The 24691-nt window shown below is 44.8% G+C and overlaps 1 protein-coding gene across 4 annotated transcripts in view; it reads right to left on the bottom strand.

The window, feature by feature from the left end:
• LOC115391134 (adhesion G protein-coupled receptor L1-like) overlaps positions 1–23671 on the bottom strand; it is a 29699-nt gene extending 6028 nt beyond the window's left edge. For 2 of the 4 annotated variants that reach the window (XM_030095243.1, XM_030095245.1), the window contains exons 1-16: positions 15394–15472; positions 10707–10920; positions 10071–10180; positions 9232–9246; positions 7675–7882; positions 5149–5413; positions 4709–5048; positions 4344–4637; positions 2668–2771; positions 2334–2519; positions 2164–2202; positions 1886–2066; positions 1660–1782; positions 1247–1464; positions 942–1115; positions 55–267 (exon numbers count right to left, since the gene is read on the bottom strand). In XM_030095243.1, the coding sequence (XP_029951103.1) occupies positions 55–267; positions 942–1115; positions 1247–1464; positions 1660–1782; positions 1886–2066; positions 2164–2202; positions 2334–2519; positions 2668–2771; positions 4344–4637; positions 4709–5048; positions 5149–5413; positions 7675–7882; positions 9232–9246; positions 10071–10180; positions 10707–10920; positions 15394–15463 (2754 nt within the window). In that variant the 5' untranslated portion in view covers positions 15464–15472. Of the gene's footprint in view, positions 1–54; positions 268–941; positions 1116–1246; positions 1465–1659; positions 1783–1885; positions 2067–2163; positions 2203–2333; positions 2520–2667; positions 2772–4343; positions 4638–4708; positions 5049–5148; positions 5414–7674; positions 7883–9231; positions 9247–10070; positions 10181–10706; positions 10921–15393; positions 15514–23551 lie in introns of those variants that run through there. The other 2 variants (XM_030095246.1, XM_030095244.1) reach the window with 2 other exon arrangements.
• Positions 23672–24691: the final 1020 nt, after the last annotated feature.

The following is a 24691-nucleotide window of genomic DNA, read 5'->3' as shown; positions in this document are numbered from 1 at the left end:
TTATTAACTGCATTTAATGACTTCAGTATTTAAGCTCAATGTCGAAATACTAACAGGGTTCTCCGTCTTGTTGGCACCGATGAGGAAGAGAAGCTCAGTGACCAGCAGATTGGCCCACAAGTTGCAGTGGATGGTGCTGTGGTCAGTGTGCCACGGTGCCCCCTGGCAGCACAGGGTGGTAAGGCAGGCGGCCAAACACACCAGCGCCACGGAGATGCCCACCCAGGAAACAACGTAAACCAGCAGTTCCTCCACGCCGACCCCAAACTGACAAAGGAACACAGACAGGAAGGAGAGCGTCAGCTTTGTGTTTGTGTGATCATAAAGAGCGCACGTGCGAATGCAGGGGGCATATGGTAATGCGGTTCTGTGGGCATGTGTGGATGGATTGTGTGAACGCGCCGTGTACGTCCCTGCCTGTTACATAACATCTATTTAAGTGAACTGAATCTCACCCAACAAACAGAGCGTCTTCCAGAGAACACTTAATTTAATTTCACGGCTGGACAAAATATCCTGCCACATTTATCACACTCGCTCTTACAGCTACGGCCCACAATTATCACCCATTCTGTGCTTGATGAAACAACATCTCGGAGCTGACAGCGGGGGTGAGGTCCGGCTGTGCCGTAGCTGAGGGTGAGGTCACAGAGACCTTGGTGGTTGAGGATGGAAATGGAACAGCAGTTTTAATGTTTGACCATGTAAAACCCGCAGCAAGTGACGCTCACGATGTTAAATCAAGCTCTTGATCTGATCGCACATAGAAGCAAATCTAAAATCTGCAGGGAAAATATCAACATGGCCGCTTTCGGCGCCGAGTCAATAACGGCTCAGAGCAGCGTTTGTCAACTTGCACACACTGACAGCTCAGAGTTACATCCGGTGACTGAAGATGAATCAAATGCATTTGTGTGCTGATATGCGGTGTGTTTACTTACAGCAGGTTGCTGGTATGTCATGAGGACTGCGTAGCTAGACAGATGGTTGCAGGCGCAAGTCGTGTGCGTGTTGTTTGTGTGCAATAAGCGGCAACCCTGCGTGGACCACCTGCCACTCCCAGAAACCCCCGATGCGTTCCAGAAAGAGCAATTGGGACCAAAATGATTCTCCAGCTGTGAAGAAAAAAAGCAAAACCCGGCAAAACACATGTGAGTGCCTTTAAAGTACGCTCCAGACTGGAGATGCGCTCAATGTGGGGGATGTTCTCATTCCAAATATTAATGTGCCAGATGGAAAAACAGACCTGCAGGTGCCTGAGAGTGAAGATGACCGGCTCGGTGAGGTACACCCTGTTGGATCCTCGGTGCACAGAGGCGGAGATCACGTGGGAGTTGACCACCAGGCTCCTGCGTCTGACCTCCGAGCCCTGGCCCAGGCCGAGCCCCAGGCGCAGGGTGGAGTTCTGCGTGGTCAGGAAGGAGCCCAGGTTTTTATAGAGAGAGAGCACCAGCTTCACCTGGCCTGCAGTGAGAGAGAGGAAAAAACACACACTGAAGCAGATGCATTTATGCATTTGCAGAGGTTTATATCGTGCTGTATTTTACTTGTCGTGAATTTTGATATGTAAAGAAATCCTATCCTGTCCAAGGTTTACAGGGAATATATTATGCAGGGATTTATTCATTCAAAAAGCTGTTTATATCATGCACCGCGTACCATTGTTGCTGTACTGCTGCAAAGCCAGCGCTGATATCTGCAAGATGCTGTCGCTGTCGTACGAGTGAGGGAACGTCAAGTCCTGTATGTCTGCCTCTGTGTTTAGCACATACACCTCCAGATCTGCACGCCGGCCGGATCAGAGGGACAGTTACACGTCTGGGTAAGTTCTCCGTTTCCACAACATGTGCAGCCGAAAAGTGAGAAGCGGAAGAAGCCCACGTACCGACATTTGGCGACCTGTCGCTGAAGCGTCCTTCGTAGAGATTGTTAGCCAATAAAAACGCTCCTTTCTCGACTGCGTCTAGGAGTAACGACGCAGAGCGCGATTGATCGATGCTGCTCATGTCGGCCCAAGACACCAGAGCTTCAGGACCCAGCAGGTTATCGACTGTCTGAACAACCGCCTGAAACAGAGAAGAAGAGGAGAACGTTTCATATGTCTATCTATCTATCTATCTATCTATCTATCTATCTATCTATCTATCCATCTATCTATCTTACCTGAACATAAGCCTTGCATGTGCGTTCCCTCTTCTGCAGCTGAAAAAAAAAAAAAAAAAAAAACAGAACGGCAAACATGCACAGTTAAATTCATCATCGCTGACATTTCCGATTTTATTTCCAGGAAAGGTCAAGTACTCACGCCCACCTTGACAACAAGAACAATTTACCTTGTTGTAATTGCGCGCCGCCGACTCTTTATTGGCCGGCCTCAAGGCCTGGAGCTGCGAGTCCAGGATGTCCAGCAGCTGTTCGATCAGCCTGACGGACATGCTGACGTCGCCGGCGTAGATCCGCCCCCGGGTGAGGTTCACCAGCTCCCCGGCGATGTTGGCCGCGTTCTCCCCACTCTTAATCTGAGGTGAGGGCGGGGTGTTTTTAATGTCAAATATTTTGACATTTAAGAGAGAGCAGCTTGCCGACTGCCCTCGGGGCACTCTCACAGTGTGTGTATGGTTTTTTTTTTTGTTTTTGTTTTTGTGTGTGTGTTTGTGTCGGACTAACCTTCTGTGCGATCTGGCTGACCCAGGGAGAGGTGCAGTTGGAAAGGTCAGGCCCTCTGGAGTTCCAGCCCACTGGAGATGACATGCATTGATAGGAGGCTATACCTGCAGAGACAGAAAGGGTGACATAAAAAGTCGGAGAGAGAAAGGGCAGCCGGTGTTTTATTGGACCTGAGATGCTTCATCGCTGCTGTTGCTCCTTGTTTATATTTCCTCCTGTGGCTTTCACACAAAAGCTCCAAAACACTTAAGAATCAATTCTAATTGCATATTTGATTTACACGGTTTATGGCGTTTGTTTGAAGCGCTGCTCGCTCATCTGCATTGAGGGATCAGCCGAATTCACCAGCCCGTCATTAATACTGACTTTGTGCGTTGTCGTGCGAGGCAGGTGAGTGACGGTGGTTTGCATCATGCTTTCCTCTAAAAAACCGGGCGTGAGAATGAAGAATCAAACCCTGTTAAAGACAACAGCAGTCTGTCTGCGTGACGCTGGGACTGATCTACGCACACTGAAAAACATACAAAGCTCAACTTAATGAAAAACAAGACTGGAGCATCTGTTTCACACCTGCTCAGTTAGAAATATGAGACAACAGCCTCAATTTAAAATGCTGATGCTAATAACCCTCCTACTTACATGGAAGATTTTCATCCTGATCAGGTTTTCATTTAGATTCTTTGTGCCTAAGCAACAGCTACTGAAACATACATTATTCACGATTTCTGAAGCAACATAAATCGAAATATACACATATGTGCACAGATCGTATCCAGCATGTTATCCAGCTACAATGCCGAGACACTTTGTCATTTTTACAGATGAATATACAAAGTTTATTCTCATGCATGCAGTTGACCCTGTTCTGTAGCATCTTTTAAGATACTTAACAACCTGGATGCAAATCCATCTTTGAATGATTCGTAAAAATCTGATAAGTAGCCGTTTTCTGAAGAAAAAGGTCTAAATATCTTTTTTCTCCTCTGGTAGAGTGATCTCTTTTTGTGTCTGCATCATATGCCACTGTGGATGGTATTCTAGCCTGTGTCGGTGGTTTCATTCAGCGTTGGTGCAGGACGGTGGGTGTGGAATCTATGAGAGCACATGTGCCATCAGTCATCAATACATGAGTAACAGGAAAAAATGCAGTTTGCACACAGATGCATGCATGGTATAAATAACATTATGGATTTAAATCCCTGTCCATAGTCCTCTGCTCAATAACTCTGTTTTGTTGCTGTTATTAATAAATAGGATTGAGGCTGGATTGTGACATTTGCCTGAACTTCAGTCACATGTCAAAAACAGGATCTTCTTCCGTGTCCAGCAGGGTGATTAACAGTGGGGCAGGATGGCGGCTACAGAGACGTCTGTATAATCTGCACAACAGCTTTATTTTCTGGAGGGGCCGGGTTGAGGAAGGCAGCTGCACAGCGAGAGGAAGAACTGCTGAACCCTGCTTCTCTGCACACTGTAACCCCTCTTTCTCTCCCTGTCTCATCTGAAGGCAGGTTCAAAGAGAGGACATCTGACTACATTTCAAAGGGAAACGAGATACACACACACACACACACACACACACACACACACACACACACACACACACACACACACACACACACTCAAAACCCCTCCACACAACAGTACTCACACACACCGACGGTCACATCACATACCCAGAGATCCTTTGGGGCACGGCCTCTCCACAGTCTCCCCCTTCAGGGTGGGCGGCCACTGCACCCCTCGTGCCACGCGCCCCTCACATCCGCCCACCTGGCCCGGCCCCCCAGGGGCCAGGGGCACACGCAGGGGAGGGCGCGGGGTCAGGGGCACCATGGCCGTGATGGGCCGCTGGTCAAAAGGCCCCCTGTTGATGACGCCGATCGGGTGCGAGGCCGACGGCCTGACGGGGGTCAGCGCGACTGTCGCCGTGTACGAGCGGACGGTGGTCATCAGAGAGGAGAGGGGACCTGCGGGGGGGGGCAGCATGGTTATTTCTCCGTATTCACGCCCCGAGACCAATTTCCCAGGTGAAACGAACCTTTAGTAGGAGGCGGCGGCGTGAACTGCAGAGGGTACCGCAGCACGTAGTAGTTGTTCCACACGTACAGCTGGTTGTCTCTGGGGTTGTAGTCGATGGAGGAGATGTACTGGTACGGGTTGGGGAAGGGGATCTGGACGGGCAGCTCCTGCCCGCGGCTCGTGTCGTAGGCGTAAACCACCATGTTGCTGCCGGCGCGCCCGTCCGCCTGCCCCTCGTCGTCCTGGAAGACTGAGCGCACGGCGTAGAGCACGCCGCAGGCCATGAAGGCGTTGCTCGCCCCCCGTTTATCGAAGCCGGTGGCCCATGTGCCCTCGAAGCGCAGAGTGTACGGGTTCACCTGCAGGGAGATATGAGAGCTTAAAAAAACGTGCAGCAACCCCCCCTCTCTGTGGTTTCTTCTCCAAACTTTAATCATGAATGTGCTTTGAGCCTGCTACCTGGCTGACCACGATCCTTCCATTATTGGCTTCAGTAGAGTAAATCACCCAGAGGCCGTTCTCGTCCACCGCCAGGTCGATGTCTGACTTCCCTCCCCAGCGGTACGGCGAGGTGTCGTGGTAGTTGGCATTGACCACCACCGCCTCGCCGCTCTTGATGCGTGTCCGCAGGTCATACTTCACCAAGTTGCGCGTTCGCTCCTTGTTATAAAACACGGCGCCGTCGTACACCACGAAGCCCGTGCCATCGACGCGGCTGGGCAGCCTGCAACAGAGACGGAGAGAAAATACGGAGTTTATGTGTAAATTTCCACTTTTGGTACAGCAGCTCTCAGTCTGGTCCAACTAACAATCAAGTCACCCCCATGAGGAATATCTACGGTATGGCTTCTGTGTGTTGTTTGTTGTGATGGTTGGGAAAAAACATTCCAATATTATGTTTTTTTTTTTTTTAGTCCATGTTAATTGTTCCAGATTTGCAGTTCATGATTTCTTTCATGAGAGAATAATTTGCAGCCGTAACTGCTGCCAAGAACTGAAACTAATATGACGGAAGCTTCAAAGATTGTAACTTTAGCTACCACGCTTTTTTGATCACAGATTAGAGATACAGAACATTTAAAACCAAGTTTTCAAGGCCTTTTGTGTCCATTGAGAAATTAAGTGTTGCTCTGTTTCCATATTAAATTGATTCTGCTGAATGTGAAATTACCCCCTGAAGTCTGCACAGAGCAATTATGTTTTTTCTACAGGCTACAACACAGATTATTTATTTTTTTGGGGGTGAACTGATTAGTCAACCACAATAATCAGCAGATTTTCACAACAAAAAAAAAAAAAAAAAAAAAAGAAAAAAAGAAAAGAAGACACACAGATTTCCAGAAAACACAACCAAAAGCTTTCAAGAAGAGATTAAAGCCTCCCACTGCCACAATAACTCATTAACCTCGTCTGCCCAGCTCCTGTGGTTTGTCCTGAGCCAAGAAGTACATTTGGATTGAACGTTGGACTCGAGTGCTGGAAAAATGATCACAAACTGGATAATGAGGTGCAAACCGAGGATCGTGTCTGACAGACGGTGAAAGTAATACAGAGAGGCGTTCATGTTATCTGATTGATTTGCAGTGCAAAATGTGATTTATTATGCCTGAAAATGTTTTTAGCAGTGGCATTTTTATCCGGTGGCTCACCACGGCTTTTATTGGCAGACATTATTATCTGGCATTCTCTTTTTTTCCATCACTGTTTCTTTTTTTTTTTTTTTTTTTTCCAATTCTTTATTTTGGCAAAGCGGTTTCAAAATCCAATGTTTCTTTGAAGGGTGTCTGGAGATCTGGTCTGCAGCACATTTGGTCTTCAGTTAATTCTTCCATTGATTTTTATATGTTCTTTTTTTGTTCACACTCAACAATGTTGAGTGTTGAAAAATGCAGGACTTTCACTGGGAAATGAAAAAGCAAAACAAAACAAAGCAAAAAAAAAAACATTTATTTATTTATTTTTTTTAAAAAAGGAATACTTTTATTTGTTAGATGTTTGATTTAGTCAGTCAATATTTAAACATCTTGCATTCAAATGAAGAAAAAAATGGGTTTTTTGATTGGACATGCTCGGTCCATTTTGTCCAAATTTTGCAAAATCTTTTCTTTTCGACTTTTGAGAGAAAAACATACATTTCATAAAAGATGTTAATTCAGTCGTCAACAGTAGATGGAGAATGTTTAAGCCTCTTCCTTTTTGTTGCAGTCCGTAGAATTTACATCAGCTTTTAAATCTTGTTACTCCATCCATTAAAAAGAAAATCACCTAAATGTGATTTTGCACAAAAGTGCTTGCATGCTTTGATCTCCCAGTTTTTACACTTGACAAATCATCTCCCATCTTGCTTTCTTTCTTTTTTGTACAGATTTACATTTATTAATGCATCAACATGTTTGGTAACTTCTTCCGCGCACCAACGTGTCTCCTTGATTTAATTTAATGTTCTCTAGAGGTTTCAGTGTTCCAGATAAAGAACGTCAACGTGAGCTCAAGTAAACAAAGACTGAAACAATGACATTTCCTTCCAATTGTTCTTATGTAAACAGGATCTAATGCATGCAAAAGCCTGGCCTGGTGCACGATCTGTTTTTGTGAGGGTGTAATTTAGCACGTTTCATACAGGGTCGTAGTAAATTGGGCCCTTTGAGCTGCTGGGATCCACAGGCAGTGAAATTATAACTGTTCTTGTGTGAGTTCATTTTAATTATTAAAAAGTTTAAATTAAATTTGAAGCTTATTTCAGCATTTTAACAAATCTCCATGAAATTTAAGATAAACACAGTTCTAAAAAAAACATTTGTTTCAATTAAACATTAATCTTTATGAGCACCGCTCCTTTTTTTAATCATTATTTCTTTTGAAAGCTGTTTAGTGTGTGTGTGTGTGTGTGTTTTTTTTCCTGCCAGTGCCCTTTGATGTGAACCTCTGTTAACTGGATGGTTACACTGATATCAGCAACGCAAGCAGAGCACGAAGCACACTCACTTATAGGTAGTGGTGACCCTGTTTTGCCTGTAGTCATCCCAAGAGGCATATTCATACAGAACCTCTGTTCTGTACGGCGTCCACGGCATGACGTACAGCCTGTCGCCGGCCTGCAGGGGGTCCTTACACCAGGCCCCCGACTGATGCTCCGCCTCCAGGAGCGAGGAGGCCGGCTGGATGCTTAGCAGAGAGCCGGGACACACGAAAACTGGAGGATGGGAGTTTTGGGAGGGGCACAGAGCAAGGATGTGAGAGAGAGAGAGAGAGAGAGAGAAAGAGAAGAGAGAAGAGGATGAAGCGAGAGAGCAGGAAGGGAGGTGAGAAAAGAGTGAGAGAGAGAACAGTGAAGGCAGGTGTGAGGAAAAAAATGGATCAATGCATGAAAGATGAATTGGATTAGATGCAATTGATGCAGCGAGATTAAGAAGAAAGAATGAAGAGAAAAAGAGAAAGGGATTTAAAACACCTGTGCTGATCTTGAGAGGCAAGCAACAGAGGAGACGTAAAAGTGTTGAAAATCACACACGGTTAGTGTGTGTGTGGTGAGTAATACAACAGGGACACTGCAATGAAAGGTGTGTGAGTGTATTTATTGGCTTTGTTTGTGTATGTGTGTGTGTGTGTGTGTGTGTGTGCGAAAGTGTGTATGTGCACGTTGGTGTGTGTCGGTTAGTGCAAAAAGAGTGAAAAAGGAGTGTGAGGTAGAGTCAGGGACGCAGAGGGCGGAGCTAAATTTTGCCTTGAAGTGAATGAGAGGGCAGGTTAGTTTACGCCGAGCACAACGATTGGTCCACCCACATGTCAATAACTGTATGGACACATATGTATACTGTACAGTCTCACACTGGCATGCAAATAGGCATGCACACACACCCACACACATAAGCAGTGCTTGGTAAGCACACATCCAGACGGATATACAATCACACAAATTTCGTCTTATTTTTCCTATGAAGATAAATAAGGGGCTCTTCCTATAAGGGAAGAAAAGGGAAAATAAGCATGAAGAGGATGATTGGACGAGGAGGAAGGAAGACAGAGTCGAAGTGGGAAGGAAAGCACAAAAGAAAGAAAGAACGAAAGGCAGAAAGAAAGAAAGAAAGTGCTTGTGTGTTAAAAGGAAATAAAGGCGTTAGGGGGAGACTGTGTTTCTGCATGTTTTGGTGAACAGTTGTGTTTATGTTTGCGTGCACAGAGAGACCGAGGGAGAGAAGGAACAGAGACAGAGAGATCGACCAGGAGCGAGAGGGGAAGAAAGAGAGGAGCAGAGAGAACGAGAGCGAAAGAAAAAGGAGAAGAGAGACTAGGTGCAGAACCTGGATAAAACTGGATAAAAGGACGGCTTTCTATACAACAAGAGATGGATAAAATGGGGAAAAAAAGAACCGAGTAGGAAATGAAAAAAAAGGAAGGGGGGCAACATCCAGCATGACTACGAAACAACGTCCTAGGGTAGGAGGAAGAGAGAAATGGTAGGAGAGAGGAGGAGAAGAAGAGAAGAAGAGAGGGGGGTCGGGGGTAAGGAGAGATCAAGATGCTACAATGTATTGTCTTTACCTTTTTGGTCCACTTCTACTTAAGCATAGGAAAAAAAAGAGGGAGAGAAAGAAAGAAAAGTCAGAGGGTGAAAGAAGGGAAGTAAAGAGAAGCAAGAATGCAAGCAAGAGCGGAAGAAAGAGAGAAAGTGGGTGAGGAATAAAGGAAGAAAGCAAGAGGGAAAGAAAGCGAGAACAAAAGGGGGAAAGAGAAAAAGGAAGAAAGAAAGAGTTTGCACAGATAAAGACTTTGGAGCTCATTCTCACCACAAACATTATTGTTCACGTAAAAGGAAGAAGAATCACAAGAGAGACCCGACAAAGTCCTCCTCCTTCCTCTCCTCCCCTCCCACTCCATCCTCTCCCCCCTCTCCTCCCCCCGCCTCCCTCCCTGATGTCTCCTTCCCTCAATCAGGCTCCTGTGGAGAAAAGAGAGCAACTCCCGTGGCGTGAATCTGGAAAAGAAAACACACACGCATGCACGCGCAGGTGCACACTCGCATCCTCCCGAACGCACGCGCGCACACAGACGACACACGGTTTGCAAAACCTCCTACAGCTCTCCCCCTCTGCACTTCCTCCATCCAACTTTCTTTTTAGTCATTTACACGAGCAGACGCACACTCAAGCTCCCTGAGAAAAAAAAAAGTCTGTTCTATCCATCAAGCTCTCAGGGAAACAGTCAACATCAGAGGTCATAAGAACAGTAAAACACACCTCAAACCTAGAGTGCATATTGACAAGAAAAAGGTTAAATTTGAGTGTAATAATAGAGGGTGTGTGCATGTGTGTGTGTTTTTGAACAGAATGTGTGTGTGTGTGTGTGTGTTGATGTGTAAGTCTGATTACATGCATACTCACTGTAAGGGACGCATTCGTACTGGATCTCCAGGTACTTGTACGTTCCGGGACAGGGGTCCGGGAAGACGTCGACCCCTGCGACCACCACACACTGAGTCCTGTTGTTACACCTGGGGGCCGCAGACCGACGGACGGGCGGGTGGATGGATGGATGGATGGATGGATTGAAGGATAAATCAGTCAAGGGGATGATGGAGTGAGAAAACAAAGAAAGGAAGGAGAGTGATTAACAGACAGGAAAGGGGAAGCAAAGGACACTCCATTTGTCTACTCCCTCTTGCTGAATATTGATCAGTTCTTCTAGGAAAACACTGCTGAGTACACAGCTAATGGTGCAGCGAGGCACTCAGCCTCAGCCGGAGAGACTGCTGCTCTCGCACGCACACACGGGCGCACAACACAGCCATCGGCTTTGTCTAACGTTTCCTCCCAATCAACATGTATGTTGTGCAGCTGTGCGCAGTATGTGCAAAACAATAGATGCTCCCATTGATTGGCTTAACCGCCTACAAAAGACTCGCACACATCCAGACAGCTCCGGATTGACGTTGCAATCAGCGGCAAAGGCCATATAATTTAATCACAAAAAAAAACAGTTTCATCGTCCGCAGGACGAGACATCCAGCCCATACACACCTCTGGGACATGATCTTTAGTGCGTCGGGGAGGTAACACTGCGTGTTCTCCATCTGGAAAGGGTCCGCATCGCAGATCTTGTCGTCGGTGCGTCCGTAATTGGCGGTCTCCACCATGACCACATCGCTTCCCGGGCAGCGCAGCTCTATGGGGTAGCCTTCGCACGCCAGCTCCCGGCGCAGCAGCCCGAACGGCATGACGGCCCGGGACATCGCTGCACCGGTGGAAGGGGAAGGAACGGGAGGAGTTGGGGAAAGAAAGAGGAGAAAAACTGCATCTAAAATTTAATTTGTTTTCAGGATGTTCAGAAAAATTGTCACTTGATTTGATCGCCATATAATTAACTACAACAAACAAAATGAGCACGGATTAACCGTATAACTGTCATTGGTTCCCGGTGATGTTAATTACTGTTGCCACCCATTGTTATAGTGAAGAGGAAGAGACTGGAAGTCTGCTTGATTTGATTTTGTGAACGTTTCTGTGAATCTAGTGTAATCGTGACGCTGTGACACTACAGCGTTACAGTGTTGCAACATTTCCTGGTTATGTTTCAATGGTTCAGTGTTACGTTGTTACAATGTTTCAGTGTGAAATGCTGCCGTGTGCCAAACGTGTCGATGCGTCATGAACACCATCCTGTTGGACAAAGAACCTTTCAGACTAAAAACTGTATAAATATCAGCTTTTTTCAGGCTCCCCACTCAGGATCTCTGGATCAGGTCAAACAACAACAACTACTACACAATTACTTTTAGACACCGATGGAACATTGCAAATAGTTCCTTTAGACTTGAAGATGAGTGTGAAAATGCACAATAGCATTATTTTAAACATTTAAAGGAAAATATGAAGATAAATTTAATTAGCTGTGTCTAACTTATCACGATCAATCGAGTTATTATTTTAATCATTTGACAGCCCTTTTTAAATGTCACATTAGCAAATTAAACATTCCTGCAAATGCAGTGCTACCAGGCAGATAATAATTTTACCAGTTATTTTTAGCATTTTTCAAATCATCACATCAATTATTTCAGCAGGAAGAAACAAAAACACACATCTTCTTATATGCTTGACAAAAATTGAAGTGCTGGTTCAATTTATTTACTTGAGCAAAGTAGAAGCACTGAAATGTATTTGAATACAAAGAGAATATAAAAGTGTTTATTTGAACTGATCTCATACGTGGAAAATATGTTGCAACTCCAACTCCGCTCTTCTGTCAGTGTTATTCAATTCACTTTAATCCATGTTTGCTGCCACTTCTTCATCTCAAGGACCTCTTGTTTGTTTCAGCCTGTCACATATTTCATCATTCTTGTCTTTTCGCATCTGCCTCACAAGAAGCATATTTCTTCTGTTTCTGACGCATCCAGCGCACAGTGGTAATGATGATGATTTTTCAAATGGAACAAAGTGTTTTAAAATTCTTATTGTTTAATGCGAGAAGTATTGATAATTTTGTGGAAGGTTAGTTAGTAAAAAAAAAACTACACTAAATATAAGAAAATTTCTCTTATTCTATTCAGTTATATCAGATAGCACCACATCGGCCGTCTGTTGTGTATTCCATGTAAAGCCGGTATAAATTAGACTCATCATAACGTATATGCACAAACTTCAGCAGAACTCTATCCTCTGGCGTCCTCTAACATTTTTATTAAGGCTATCAATAAAATGCTCATGATGGTATAAATTCAAAATTTAAGAGATGACCTTGGAGGGCATAATGATAATCATAAGTTCTAGGAAAATGTTATGTCAGTCCTTCACTGACTTGAGCTTAACAAAAGACGCACTCACACTGAGATTAAATTCAATGCTCCAAACACTGAGTCTATGCAAAGTGTCTCCCAACACAGATCACACTCCTCTGACAGTCTCAGTCAATTCATGCAAAGGCTCTTATTTGATCTGACACCGCACACATGGAATGAGTGCCGGAACCGTGAACATGTCACGTTAATGATTAAAACGTACTCATGTGAAATCTCACACTGGAACGACTCCCACATGTGTAGAGATGCGGCTCTCATCATATCGCATCTCCGCTGTGACACCCACACATAAAGCGCCGAGATGCACGGGCGCGTCACGAAACCTGGTGTTTTAAGTCAACGGGGAGGCTGTTGTTCATATTTCCCACTGTCAAGCGCTCCGCAAACACCATCTTTGCTTTCATTCGTCTAAGAGCCGCATCTGCATGTTATGTACACGCTCTGTGCAAACACCCACCTGACTGCCACACAAATCTCTGTAAACCAGGGTTATTGGAGAAAATCCCATTACCATTACCTTAATCCGGTTGTTCACATCAGCTTGAGTATCGTGTACACATGACAAGGTGTTTGCCGCATCAGGATTAAACCTGCTCTTAAACCCAACACGTCTGTGTGATTAGTATGCAGCAGGCGTGCTGGAACTGTCCAAGGTGCTGAAAGCCTGCGAAAGGCAGCGGCTCCAATAATGCATTTGTCAAGTTGCAAAGTTCAGTCCTGTTCGAAAGCATTTTTTTTTTGGTGTCTTTGACTTAAAGTTCCCCTTCACAGCAGTGCTAAAGAATGATTACATACATATCTGAATGACACAAGCTTTCGCTGCTATCAGCATCGATATCTGAACCCTCTTATGAGTCGATTAACTGGATTCATTCGGATTTTATGGCTGCAGAATTGTTACAAATTGTGCAATAAGCCTGAGCTCCAGCTCTTCTTTCCAAGACAACCTAGCTTTTAATATCTGGCAGTTTTTCATTAATACTGTGTCTTCTTGATAGTATTGAGAAGCTCATGCTACAAATGTGTGACTCATTGGTGGAACTCGTCTGTGATTGGACGGCACCACCGCAGAAGTGGTGGGAGTACGAGAAGTGGAATTTTCCACATTTCCTAAAGAATCTGGGAGTCTTTGTGGTGATAAATTCTCATGCAAAATACTGTCATTGGCAGCTTGATAAGAATGAAATGGTATAAATAAAAGCTGTGAATCATTTATAGGTCACACACTGAAATATTTGGAAACTGAGAATTTCAGCATTTCGGTGTTGAAGGAATATTTCAAGACCTACTTTTTTTATATGCGTGACTTTTCAGAATCTCATAAACCACAAGTAAATGTTATTCGTATGAAATAGAAATCCGTAAAACTGACCAAAATGACATCATATTTCAGGTGTAGTTTCAAAAGTTCTCTCTGCATGTCTTCAAAAAGCTTTGATATTTTGTCTCATCTTAATCACAACATAGTACTACTGTCCTGAAAAACGTGTGGGTTTATCTGCACGGCGATGTGCTCTGTTATTAACTTTAACAGTTAATTTTAAAGAAAGCGGAAAAGCCTTAAAGTGACCATGGATGGTTCTCTAACCCATAAAGGGTTAAATGAAAAATACTGTCAGCACAAACTCCCTCATGGCAGCGTGTTATTCTAGAATTTGGACAATTTGAGCTCATCTTCAGAAGAAAAGAAGCATTTTTTTTTTATATTGCTCCAGGCACACCCGCACTGATTTCCCATTGCTACCGGCAAGAGTAGGAAGACAAATGCTGACTCCTAAATGATGCCTTTTATCTTAAAACATTTCCCGGTGGCTGAGTTGACGACTCGGAAGTTTGAAATTTAAGTAAAGTGGACTTTAAATATCACCAAAGTCATTCGGCTTCCAATTACAACCTCGAGGCAATGCATTCAGCAGCATCTAACAGACCTGCGGAGATCAGCGAGGCCAACAGCAGTGCTCGCTAAATGGGTGGTAACTAAGAGAAGGTGAGAAAACAAAAGCAGCCTCTATTTCCTGCAGCTCATGCTGTTCTTTACAGGGTGTTTTTTTTTTTTTTTTTTATTTTAGTTGATCTTGAAGTACAGCAGGTAACTATGTTTTAGTACTAAAACACACATTGGGAATAATCGCTCCACGTATTTAAAAATAAATGCAGGAAAAAAAGGCGTGAAAAAGAAAATGAGATTAATTATGAGCAAATTAGAAAAACTGTGCAATTTCTGATGTCTCATGGAACTGCCAATAAGCAAATGTTTTGGCCATTTTGAACGTAATAAAGCCAAAAAAACATAATGACTTGCCAATATTGTAATAAAATAGTGAAATATTCTTCACGACCGTGACTGAGTGTTGCAGTTTAGCGAACGAAGATGATGGCTATCACATCCACTGTACCTACTTTTTGCTAGTAAATGCCGCAAAACCTGTAAAAAGGCATTCATATCAAAGAAATGATCCATGTTTTATTACATTATTGACTGCAGCTATTACATTTTGAAAGGATTATTTAATCCCACTTCAGTTATGTAATAAATGATTGCATTGTTAGCAAAATGTTGATCGAATATCTTATAATGCTATGTTTAAGTTATTACATAATGGGCTTAATTACATTTAAAAAAGCCCAGAACTATCACATTATTGGAAGGTATTATGTTACTGGATATTGTTACATTATAGGTTGTTGCCTCTCATCCTGCACTCGAGGGCTTTGAACGATTGTACATCTAGTATAAATGCATATGCAGCTTTGTGAGTGTCTCCTCCGCTCCAACGATGGAAGCGGATGATCAGATCTGGATCTGCCTTTACATGAGCCACATGAACGCACAGAAGTAGAATTCCGCGGGGACGTCGTTTCACGGGGTCTTACACATGATGCCGCCGCCGTCACGTGACATTTACCTTGGCTGGAGGGGGCGACGTGAGACAGAGTGAGCGCACACACTCCCACGAGCCACAGTGATACAGCCATGTCGGGAAGGAAGCTTTGGGACGTCGCACCAGCAGCCGCGTAAGGAGAGCCTGGAGAGGAAGAAGGGAACGGCGTAAGACTCCGAGTGAAAAACTACACCCGATCCTGTTGGTATAGATCTATGTGTGTGTGTGTGTGTATCTGAATGTGAATGTGTGTTTGATGGTCAATAACTCACACTGACAATGAAAGAGTGCACATGATAAAACGCAGCAGGGCGGCAGGAGTGTAGAATAATAGAGGGAGACAGACAGACGGACAGACGGAGCAAAAGAGAGATAACAATTGAACGATCATTGTAGCGAGGGGAAAAAAAAAAAAAAGTCCCTCAATCTGCTGTTACCATGGTGATAGCACAGTGCAGTCTCAGGGAGCGAGCCAGAGACAGAGAGTGATTAGATATACGCTGGGTGTGCACATCCGCGGGTGTTTGTGGGTGAAAGCGCACGCGTGAGAGTTCGTGTTTTAAGTCCTTAATTAGCCAGAAGCAATACTGGCCGCTGACCCATAAAAGAGTCTTAATCTCCCAATCCTCACACACACACACACACATACACAGACGCACACGCACACACACGCACACACACAGGCAGAGTGTTGGACTCAGCTTAGGCCACTTTCCAGTAATCCTAAATAAATGATGTTGAAGAGACGATCTCATCTCCAGCAGGGTGAGGAGGTAAACAGCCGAGTGATCCGAGGGTGACGGCGCACCGCCGAGCTTCATGAGGGAACATACGGGACGCAGACAGATGAGCTACAAGGCAACAAGAGTAATATGACTCCTTAATATAGACTGAACTCTTGGCCTTGGACAGAAGGCAGGATGGAGGCTCAAAAACAACACGCGCGGCAAAGCGTTTCTCTTTCCTGCTTAGTATTCCAATCTGCTGCGCTGATGTGGACTCGCTATCTAGCACTATGGTCTCGGGAGGAGCATGTGAGTGTGTGTGTGTGTGTGTGAGTGTGTGTGTGTGTGCGTGCGTGCAAACATATGTGTGCTTGTGTGTTTGTTTGTGACTTGCTTTTCCCTCCATCTTCTTGTTAGGTAATGATGGCAGACAGATTTAGGTCACTCCTCAACAAATGTCCAACATGCATTCAAATACACACACACACACGCGCGCATACACACACATGCACACACACATTAGGAGAGACAGCGGCGAGAGGGAGACAGAAAGGATGAGCCAAGGAGGAGTAAAGGAACCTCGTCATTTTGCGAATCCACTGAAGCAACAACACTGTATTAAAAGCCCGAGGACCACCGTGATACACACACACACACACACACACACACACACACACACACACACACACACACACACACACACACACACACACACACACACACACACATAAATGCACATTGTGTCCGATCTCATCAAAAACCCTTATGGCAGCAAGTTCTCTCTCTTCCAACCCCATCTCCCCATCTCTCTCTCTCTCTCTCTCCCCCTCTCTCGTGCACGCACATACACACCCCCTTAAGTGTTGATGCAGAGTAAGTGGAGCAAGGACACTGATGGCCCTTGACAAAGCCACACACCCAGTCCCCCTGTTAGCACCACCATGCGCCCTGCCTGCAACCACGGTCCCGCCCGGGGCCACCGACCGGCCTACTTGGAGGAGCGGCGAGCTCTAAGTGAGAGAGTGCGAGTGGAGGGGCCTCGGGTCAAATTTATTACACACACACAGGCATTAATGTACATATTGTGCATACCGCAGAACATTTTAAGTGCACAGAAGAGGCTGCATTTACAGTTTGCTCACCGGTGAAAGACATGCGCTGGATATCTCTGCCGCCGTTGACAATTTTTCAAGTGTTTTATCGCATTTCCCAAATGTGAGCTTGATATACTTGATTTCTTCGAAAAGTTTTAAATCTCCACTGTAGTGTGAAATAAATTTATGCGGATTTGAGTTGCATCTCCCTTCACAGCGTGAAGCTGTAATAACAAATGCCAGCGAGCTCTAGGAGGTTAAAAATGAGAGTGTGGAAAACAAATCCAGCGTGATTCACCTCTCCTGAAATTTAAGCAGTAAATTAAAGAAAATGGATTGGCTCACTGTTACTGGAAGCCTTTTTTTTTTTTGGTGGTGGGGGGGGGAGTGGGAGCGATGTGAAATCACACCTTTACAGAGATTCGCACAGCGAGAGGTGGAGGCCATAAAATCAACAGAGAGCCAGGGAGAACAAGAGTAGCCCCCCCCCCCCCCCCCCCCCCCCCTTCTGGTCGGAGAGCAATCAGTGCCTGAGGGCAGATCACTAAAGCACAAAGCGACACAACAGCCCTGTAGTGTTATGTTCCTAATGGACAAATGAATGAATGTGGTTGTGTGTGTGTGTGTGTGTGTGTGTGTGAGTCTGGGTGCATCAATGTGTGTGATGGGGAAAAGATGAGAGCAATCAGAGACGAGGGAGAGGCAGACGTCTGACTCCCAGCTGCACAATAAAAGAAAAAGCTTTACCGGCTGTAATTTCTGGCATCGCCGAGGATGATATTTAAAGATTAAAACATGTTGCTCCGGCCTCTGCCACCGCGGAGCAGCTTCAGGCCGATGACCTCTGCAGCTCCCGCAGGACCGAGGCCTACGCGCCGCAGTCAGGGCCACTTACGGGGTTTTATAGTCTGCGTGTTTGTCTAGTCGATGCATGACTCTGGGGAGTGAAGGTGTCACACTGTGTCAATCACTTGCTTGTCGCAGACCGGAAACACGGCGATGATCAGGGCCGAGCTCAGAGCGTGGAGACCTGCACTGCAAGTCACGGTGGTGCAACGGATGGAGGGACGAAATAATAAGAAGCTTGTTTAAAATAATGGGAAATAAAGCAGAGCCCGCCTGCAGGGAGACTGAAGAATAAACAGTCGGTTCAACCACAACATTTGTTCTAACAATCCCTATAAGGCTCCTCTGCTTATTCCAGACGTCTCAACATATGCTAACAATATCAGAGCCGCGCGTCATTACTGCACAGTTCACCTGGTTGCACAGCTCTCTTGGCTTTGGTCACACCGCGCACCGCCGGATAACCCCGCCATCGCTTAATCCGACACAGAGAATGACTGACACACTGCAGGTCATTATACATTATTATATTCACTTCTGTTCAATTAGTTTTAATTGATGCAGAGGAGATTACAACGCAGACGACACACGGCTCTTAAATAAGGTGCAGATTTTACAGTAAAAGATAAGAAGATTATAAAGACGTATTCGATTAGGAGGGTAATAAAACCTGCAGTCGACATTAAGGCAACGTGTGATGTCTTCCATACATTTTCCCTTTTTTCTATTGGCTGTTTATTAGGCACTGAAATACCTGGAAATGTAATATGTACATTTCATGAGTTCAACACCAGTGCACCCTGGTCAAAAACCTAAGACCAATGGTAGCGTCTCTTGATGTTTGAACCAAAGCAAGAAGGCAAAACATTACAGCAGCGCAGAGCTCAATGTTAAATTATGCATTCTATAATCTCCATTAATCTATGGTTATTACATCTGAAGAAACAGGAAGTTACTGAATAGGGCCATTAGCCATATGAGGGGTCAAAGGTCTCAGAGCTTAATTAGTTGCTCATTTCATCAGCGTGGTTTAGACATCAGTAGGTTTCGGTGGCACTAATCCTGGAGTCCTGCTCATTGTAGTCTTTTTTTTTCTTCTGTATTTGAGCTTGTAGCCTTGCCTCGAAGCATTCCAAGTGTTCAGAGCTGCACTCTCTGACAGCATCAAGCTTAATGTGCACAACACAATGAAGCTTAATTGGTTGCAGATGTACCTGGCCTCTGTTTTCATTTTGAAAAAAAAAGAACTGTATCCATTTATACGCACATATACACTTATAGTCCCTCTGCTCCAAGGTAAGCTTTAATAATCATCTGCAATGCCAGCATATAATAATGTAAATAATCTCATTAATATCTATTACGAGGTTCAAGACGCTAAAAGCTTTTCTGTGTCACACGTGTGCACCAATGCCCAGACAGAGACGGGTCTGTGAGAAGGATTTTCCGCGAGAAGTCATTTGATTTTCTTTCACCTGGAATTGAGTCTCCTCCACAGACTGCAGGAAGGCTGATTAAACATTGATAAGTTTCCTCACATATTTATCAAGACCGTAATCCTGCCCTCAGCACACGCTCCCGGAGTTAAAAGCACACCCGGCCTTTGTGCACTACAAGCACTTTCTCGGTGTCGGAGAAGCTCGGGGATTTTAAGTGTGTTTGCGCTCATTTATCACCTGTTCCTTCCCACATGATCACCACAAACTACAGCGCACGATTGTTCAGGACTGTCAATATCGGATGTAAGCCTGACACCTGGACTGGAAACACGCCACAGATTCTCAAGAGCTGCACGTACAATATCTCAAAGTCTGCCGTGCAACAATACCGGCACACCGATATGCACATTGAAGGCATTATTTGTCATAAAACTGTGCTTCCTTTCAAAAGCGGTCTTCAAAAGAGTCTTTCTTTCAGCGTAATCGATGAAGGGAAAAAAATTCACAGTCTCAGCAATCTGTGTTGAAAATCATTTCTCCTGCCCAGTCAGAGGTGGGCGAGAACAAACTTAAATCCAACAGGGAATATATTCAGCGAGCTCTGCTGCATCCATCTCATGTGGGGCGCAGTGACAATACAAAAATGCAAACCTTAAGGAGTTGTGGGTGTTCGAATCATCACTCCCATGATTGCAGAGCTCCGTGTGCGAAGATAAGAAGAGCACATATTCATGAAATAATATATTCACAAGCAAGGACTGTAGCAATAACAGCTTCACTGTGTTCATTTGTTTCACAGGATAACAAACAGTGTTAGAATTTGAACGATTCAATATTACAACTGATTATATTTGTTGTGCATGAAAACAGAGCTGCAGAGCTGCTGTCTCTTTCTGTGTACTTACTATTTCACTACACTCCTGTTTACTGAGGGAGGAAGCGACTCAATCCTTCTGCCACTAATGCGAAAAATGTCAAATTTTAAGTAGTTAACATTGCGCCTATGATGTGTGAGCATAAGTGTTAGCTAACCTATGTAATGTTTTGTTCTCTAGTGTACTGTTTTTGGTTTTTCCCCCTGTAATTCATTCTTAATTTATTTTCAGGAACCAAAAACATCCAATTTAGAGCATCTTCCTCTCACTGATTCATGTCACTTGATTCATGCAACAAATACACAGGACAGACCAAGCTGCAAAAGATGATCAAAATTAATATAAAGGTCACTTTCCTCAGTAACAAGTTACTGTTTATCTTCTATAAGTAACGACATAGATCTCCAAATTGTTGATAGAATATGCAACAATATTTTATTAATAATTTCAAGAATGCAGTGTGCTAACAAATACCTCTGTAAAAAACTCAGTGTTTTAGTTTGTTGATGTTGAGTTCTGCAATCACAAATTTGGAATATAATCAAAGACAAGATGCTTCATTGTTCTCAGAGTAAAATTCTTATTGATCAAGCGCATAAGTGCACTTAGTACAGGACAATAAATCAACTCATCAGGAACTCATTAAGACACTTCGCTGATAATCAGATCAATGTGAAAATTTAGCTGATTTGACTACACCACTATAATTATTAAAACTCCTTCTATTTCTAAATGGCAAATCTGACAGAGCCTCAGATAATGTGATTTTCTTCCAAAAGCAATGACTTCAATGCTATTAATAATGCAGTCTGCCAAAACAAACCAAACATCGATTTTTTTCCCATGCTTTTCTTTTCTTTTTTTTTTTGCTTTACATGAAAAAAAATAATGTATATAGATTTTAATTTACTTTTATATTGGGGTCATCACATCATTTCTAGCTCCACATTGACATCTATGCCTTCAGAATTTCACTGTACCAGATTACTGTTTGCTACAATCTTTGCATACATGGTTAAAAAACACTTGAATAAACTGTTTGTCTTCATGTCAAAACACTTTAGCAAACGTCACATTGTTACCACGGTTACCATTTGTTACCAATTACCTCGACTAAAAGCCTCAAGATGCTTTCACTGTATTTACATGAGAGCACCAAAGCTGAATCTTTACAATATAAAAGAGGCTGTGTGTCACCATAACCTGTTATTTACCTGTATAAACACGTCAAAACAAACCAACACCTGAGTACACACCACGACCGTGATCCCGGAGTGTGACAAAACATCAAGGGAAGCAGAAATCAGCAGTTTCAACAGGTTAGTTTTCAAAATATTCCTCTATAAATGAACATATAACTATGTACTGTATGAATTCAATTTATCCTGAGAAGAATGTTTGTACAAATAGGATGCCGGTACATCTTGATGCCACCCACACATGCTAAACAACAGCTGCGTAGTCAAATACCACAATATACTACCACGGATATGTGTAAATGTTTGGAAAACACACAATTATAAATTCAATGAGCATCAGCTCCACAACACCTAATTTATTATAGGTTTGCCATCTCTGTTTTTATATTAGTTCAACATAAATCAGTTGCTGTTTTGCCTGAACTTAATTTACAAATAAATGTCAGAAGCTTAAATGTAAGAACCATCGATCAAACAAAAACCAAATACCTCCTTCAGTTACCAGAGTCGCTGATCCTGCTCTCTTTGTTTTGTTTCCACTGACAAACCTGTTACTGTTTCATCAATCAGACATAACACCTCTTTAGCTCACTGATCATGAAAATAATCATTATATACATTCCTATCTGAGCACTTTACATCAAATCCCTGCTGATGTCTGGTCTCACAGCTCAATACTGCAATTACAGTGACATATCCGCCCACATCTCTGCACAGACCTGCATAAAATGCTCACCACACAGAGAGGGAGACTGACTCAGTGTGTCTGACTGATTCAAAGCGACATGATAGGAACCTGGTCTGAGGTGGTCTGACTAGAACGAGACAAACATGCTGCGTTTTACAAGTCAAATGACTTAAAATCCATCCAAATTGCTTGAGCAGGCAGGCTCAAGTGTGTGTCTGAGATGGGAGGTTTAAGCAAATCACTTCAGGGCTTTTTTTCTCTTCACTGGTTGATGTAAATGATCCCTACATGGAAACAAACCTCATTACCTTTGTTTCCTTTCTATTTCCCCTTCTGACATGGACAGTTTGGCCACACACGCACACGCAGACACACGCACACATGCACACAGCTACTCAAGGTGAGTCAACCTGTGTTCATTTCCAAAATTCATCCTTTTCATTTTCTTTTTTCTGCCATTAATTGGATCCGAATGGAAATAGAAATGACCCAAACACGACCACATGCACAGAGGAAGCAAACGTATCAGAAATGAAGTCTGACAGGAGAGCAGGAGTCCTGTCAGCCGCTGAGCTCTCCCTCCATCCCTCTCCCATCTCCTCCTTCCTCCGTCTCTCCTCCTCGCGGTCACTCCTGCCTCCCTGCCTGGCCTCCTCCACTGACCCAGTCCGCTCGTTCCCTCTCTGAAATATTGATAATGGACTCACTCAGTCTGCTCCCTTTTACCCCTCTCTCTCCCTTTCTGTTTCTCCTCACGTTCCCATCTGTGGTGAATCAGCAAACCGAGCCTGGCTTTTAAGCTGCGGCGCGCGCGCGACACCGCAATCAAGGTGTGTAATAATGAAGAGAATTCAGCTCGTGCCAAGACAGACCCCCCCCCCCCCCCCCCCTCTCTGGTGAGCCAGCGTGGGACACCCCAAGTCATTACGCCACTTATTTATTTATTTTTTTTTACCCCTTTCTGCAAATCCTCTGAGGCCCAGAAGAGGCTAATCACGTGCGCATGAATATTTCACGGCGCTCGTGCCTCTCACACTTTCATACTACTGACCCAGCGGTAATAGCAGCCGGCGGCGGGAGCCCCGGAGCAGATCCCCGTCCCTCCCTGACCGAACGGCCCCTGGCAGCGGCAGAGGAGCGGCCAGCACCTCCACGCGCTTCTCACGCATCGATCATGTATGTGCGTGTGCGCATGTGAGCGATGAGAGAGAGAGAGAGAGAGAGAGAGAGAGAGAGAGAGAGAGAGAGAGAGAGAGAGAGAGAGAGAGAGAGAGGAGGGGTGGGGTGCATCCTCACAGCCTATATCCATATCTTACCGTCAATCCTCCGGTTTCCCTCGTCCTCCGCCTCCTCGCTCACTGCGTCTCCCGCATCCCGTCGCTCCGCGCCCTCACCCGCTCTTCTCTCCTCCCTGTCTCCCGCTCCGCTGCTCCCGATTCATGAAAAAATAATATAGATCTGTGTCCAATGAGGGCAGGGTGGGCGATACCTGCTGGCTACACGGCAGTCATTAGCGCGATATGTCCGACAACAACAGGGCGTCCTCCCGGCCGTGCGATCGGTGTGCAGCGGAGTGCTCTGCTCCTGCTCCGCTCCGCTGGACCTCACGCCCTCCCTCCGTCCTGTCAGGGCTCGATGTCTTCCCCGCTGTGCTGTGTGACTGTGCGTCACGTTGGTATCATAATTCCCACGGGTTTCATGCCCAGAGATGTTGCGGGGCTGTGCAGGCCTTATAGCTCCGACGGATGAAGGCGAAGGGGGGGAAATACGAGGGAGGAGGGGGGGAAAAAATTAAAATAATAATAATTAGGCGCAAATTAACGCACAAACCTCGGCCGCTCCGCGTCCCTCCGTCGATTTCTGCAGCTCACCAAGCCCAGCCGCGGTTTGTCATCGCTGATCATTTGTTTCCCATATTGTCCGTCACGTACATCCCCCGGATTTAATGGAAAATAACGTCGACGTGATAACAGCGGCTTTGCATATCCTTGAAGAATCGTGAGGAGGCGCAGCGGCACATCAGGACGGAGACATACCGAGCATCAAGAATGAAAAAAGGAAGAAAAAAAGAAAGAAAAAAAATCGAGATATAAAATGGTGAGAGGTTAAAAAAAAAAACGAAAAGACAACAGCTGGACAGGCAGGAGAGATGAGGTTTCCCGCTCCTGGCCTCGCCTTGCATCCGTCCTCTCTTCTCCTCCTCCTCTCTCTCTCTCTCTCTCTCTTCCTCTCTCGCGCGCGCTCTCTCTCCCTCTCTCTCCATCCGCTGGTCCGCTTGTTGCGCGTTCTGCACTCGAGAGCGCGCAACGCGCCCGTGCTTTTGTGTGCGCACGTGTGAGTGTTTATACGTGCGCGTGTGTACGTGTGTGGAGACGGAGAGAGAGAGAGAGAGAGAGAGAGAGAGAGAGAGAGAGAGAGAGAGAGAGAGAGAGAGAGAGAGAGAGAGAGGCATGGGT

This window comes from Salarias fasciatus, chromosome 6, assembly GCF_902148845.1.
Source record: "Salarias fasciatus chromosome 6, fSalaFa1.1, whole genome shotgun sequence".
Lineage (NCBI taxonomy): Eukaryota > Metazoa > Chordata > Actinopteri > Blenniiformes > Blenniidae > Salarias > Salarias fasciatus.
Note: the sequence above shows the minus strand (reverse complement) of the source record. Positions and strands in the feature narration are given on the sequence as shown.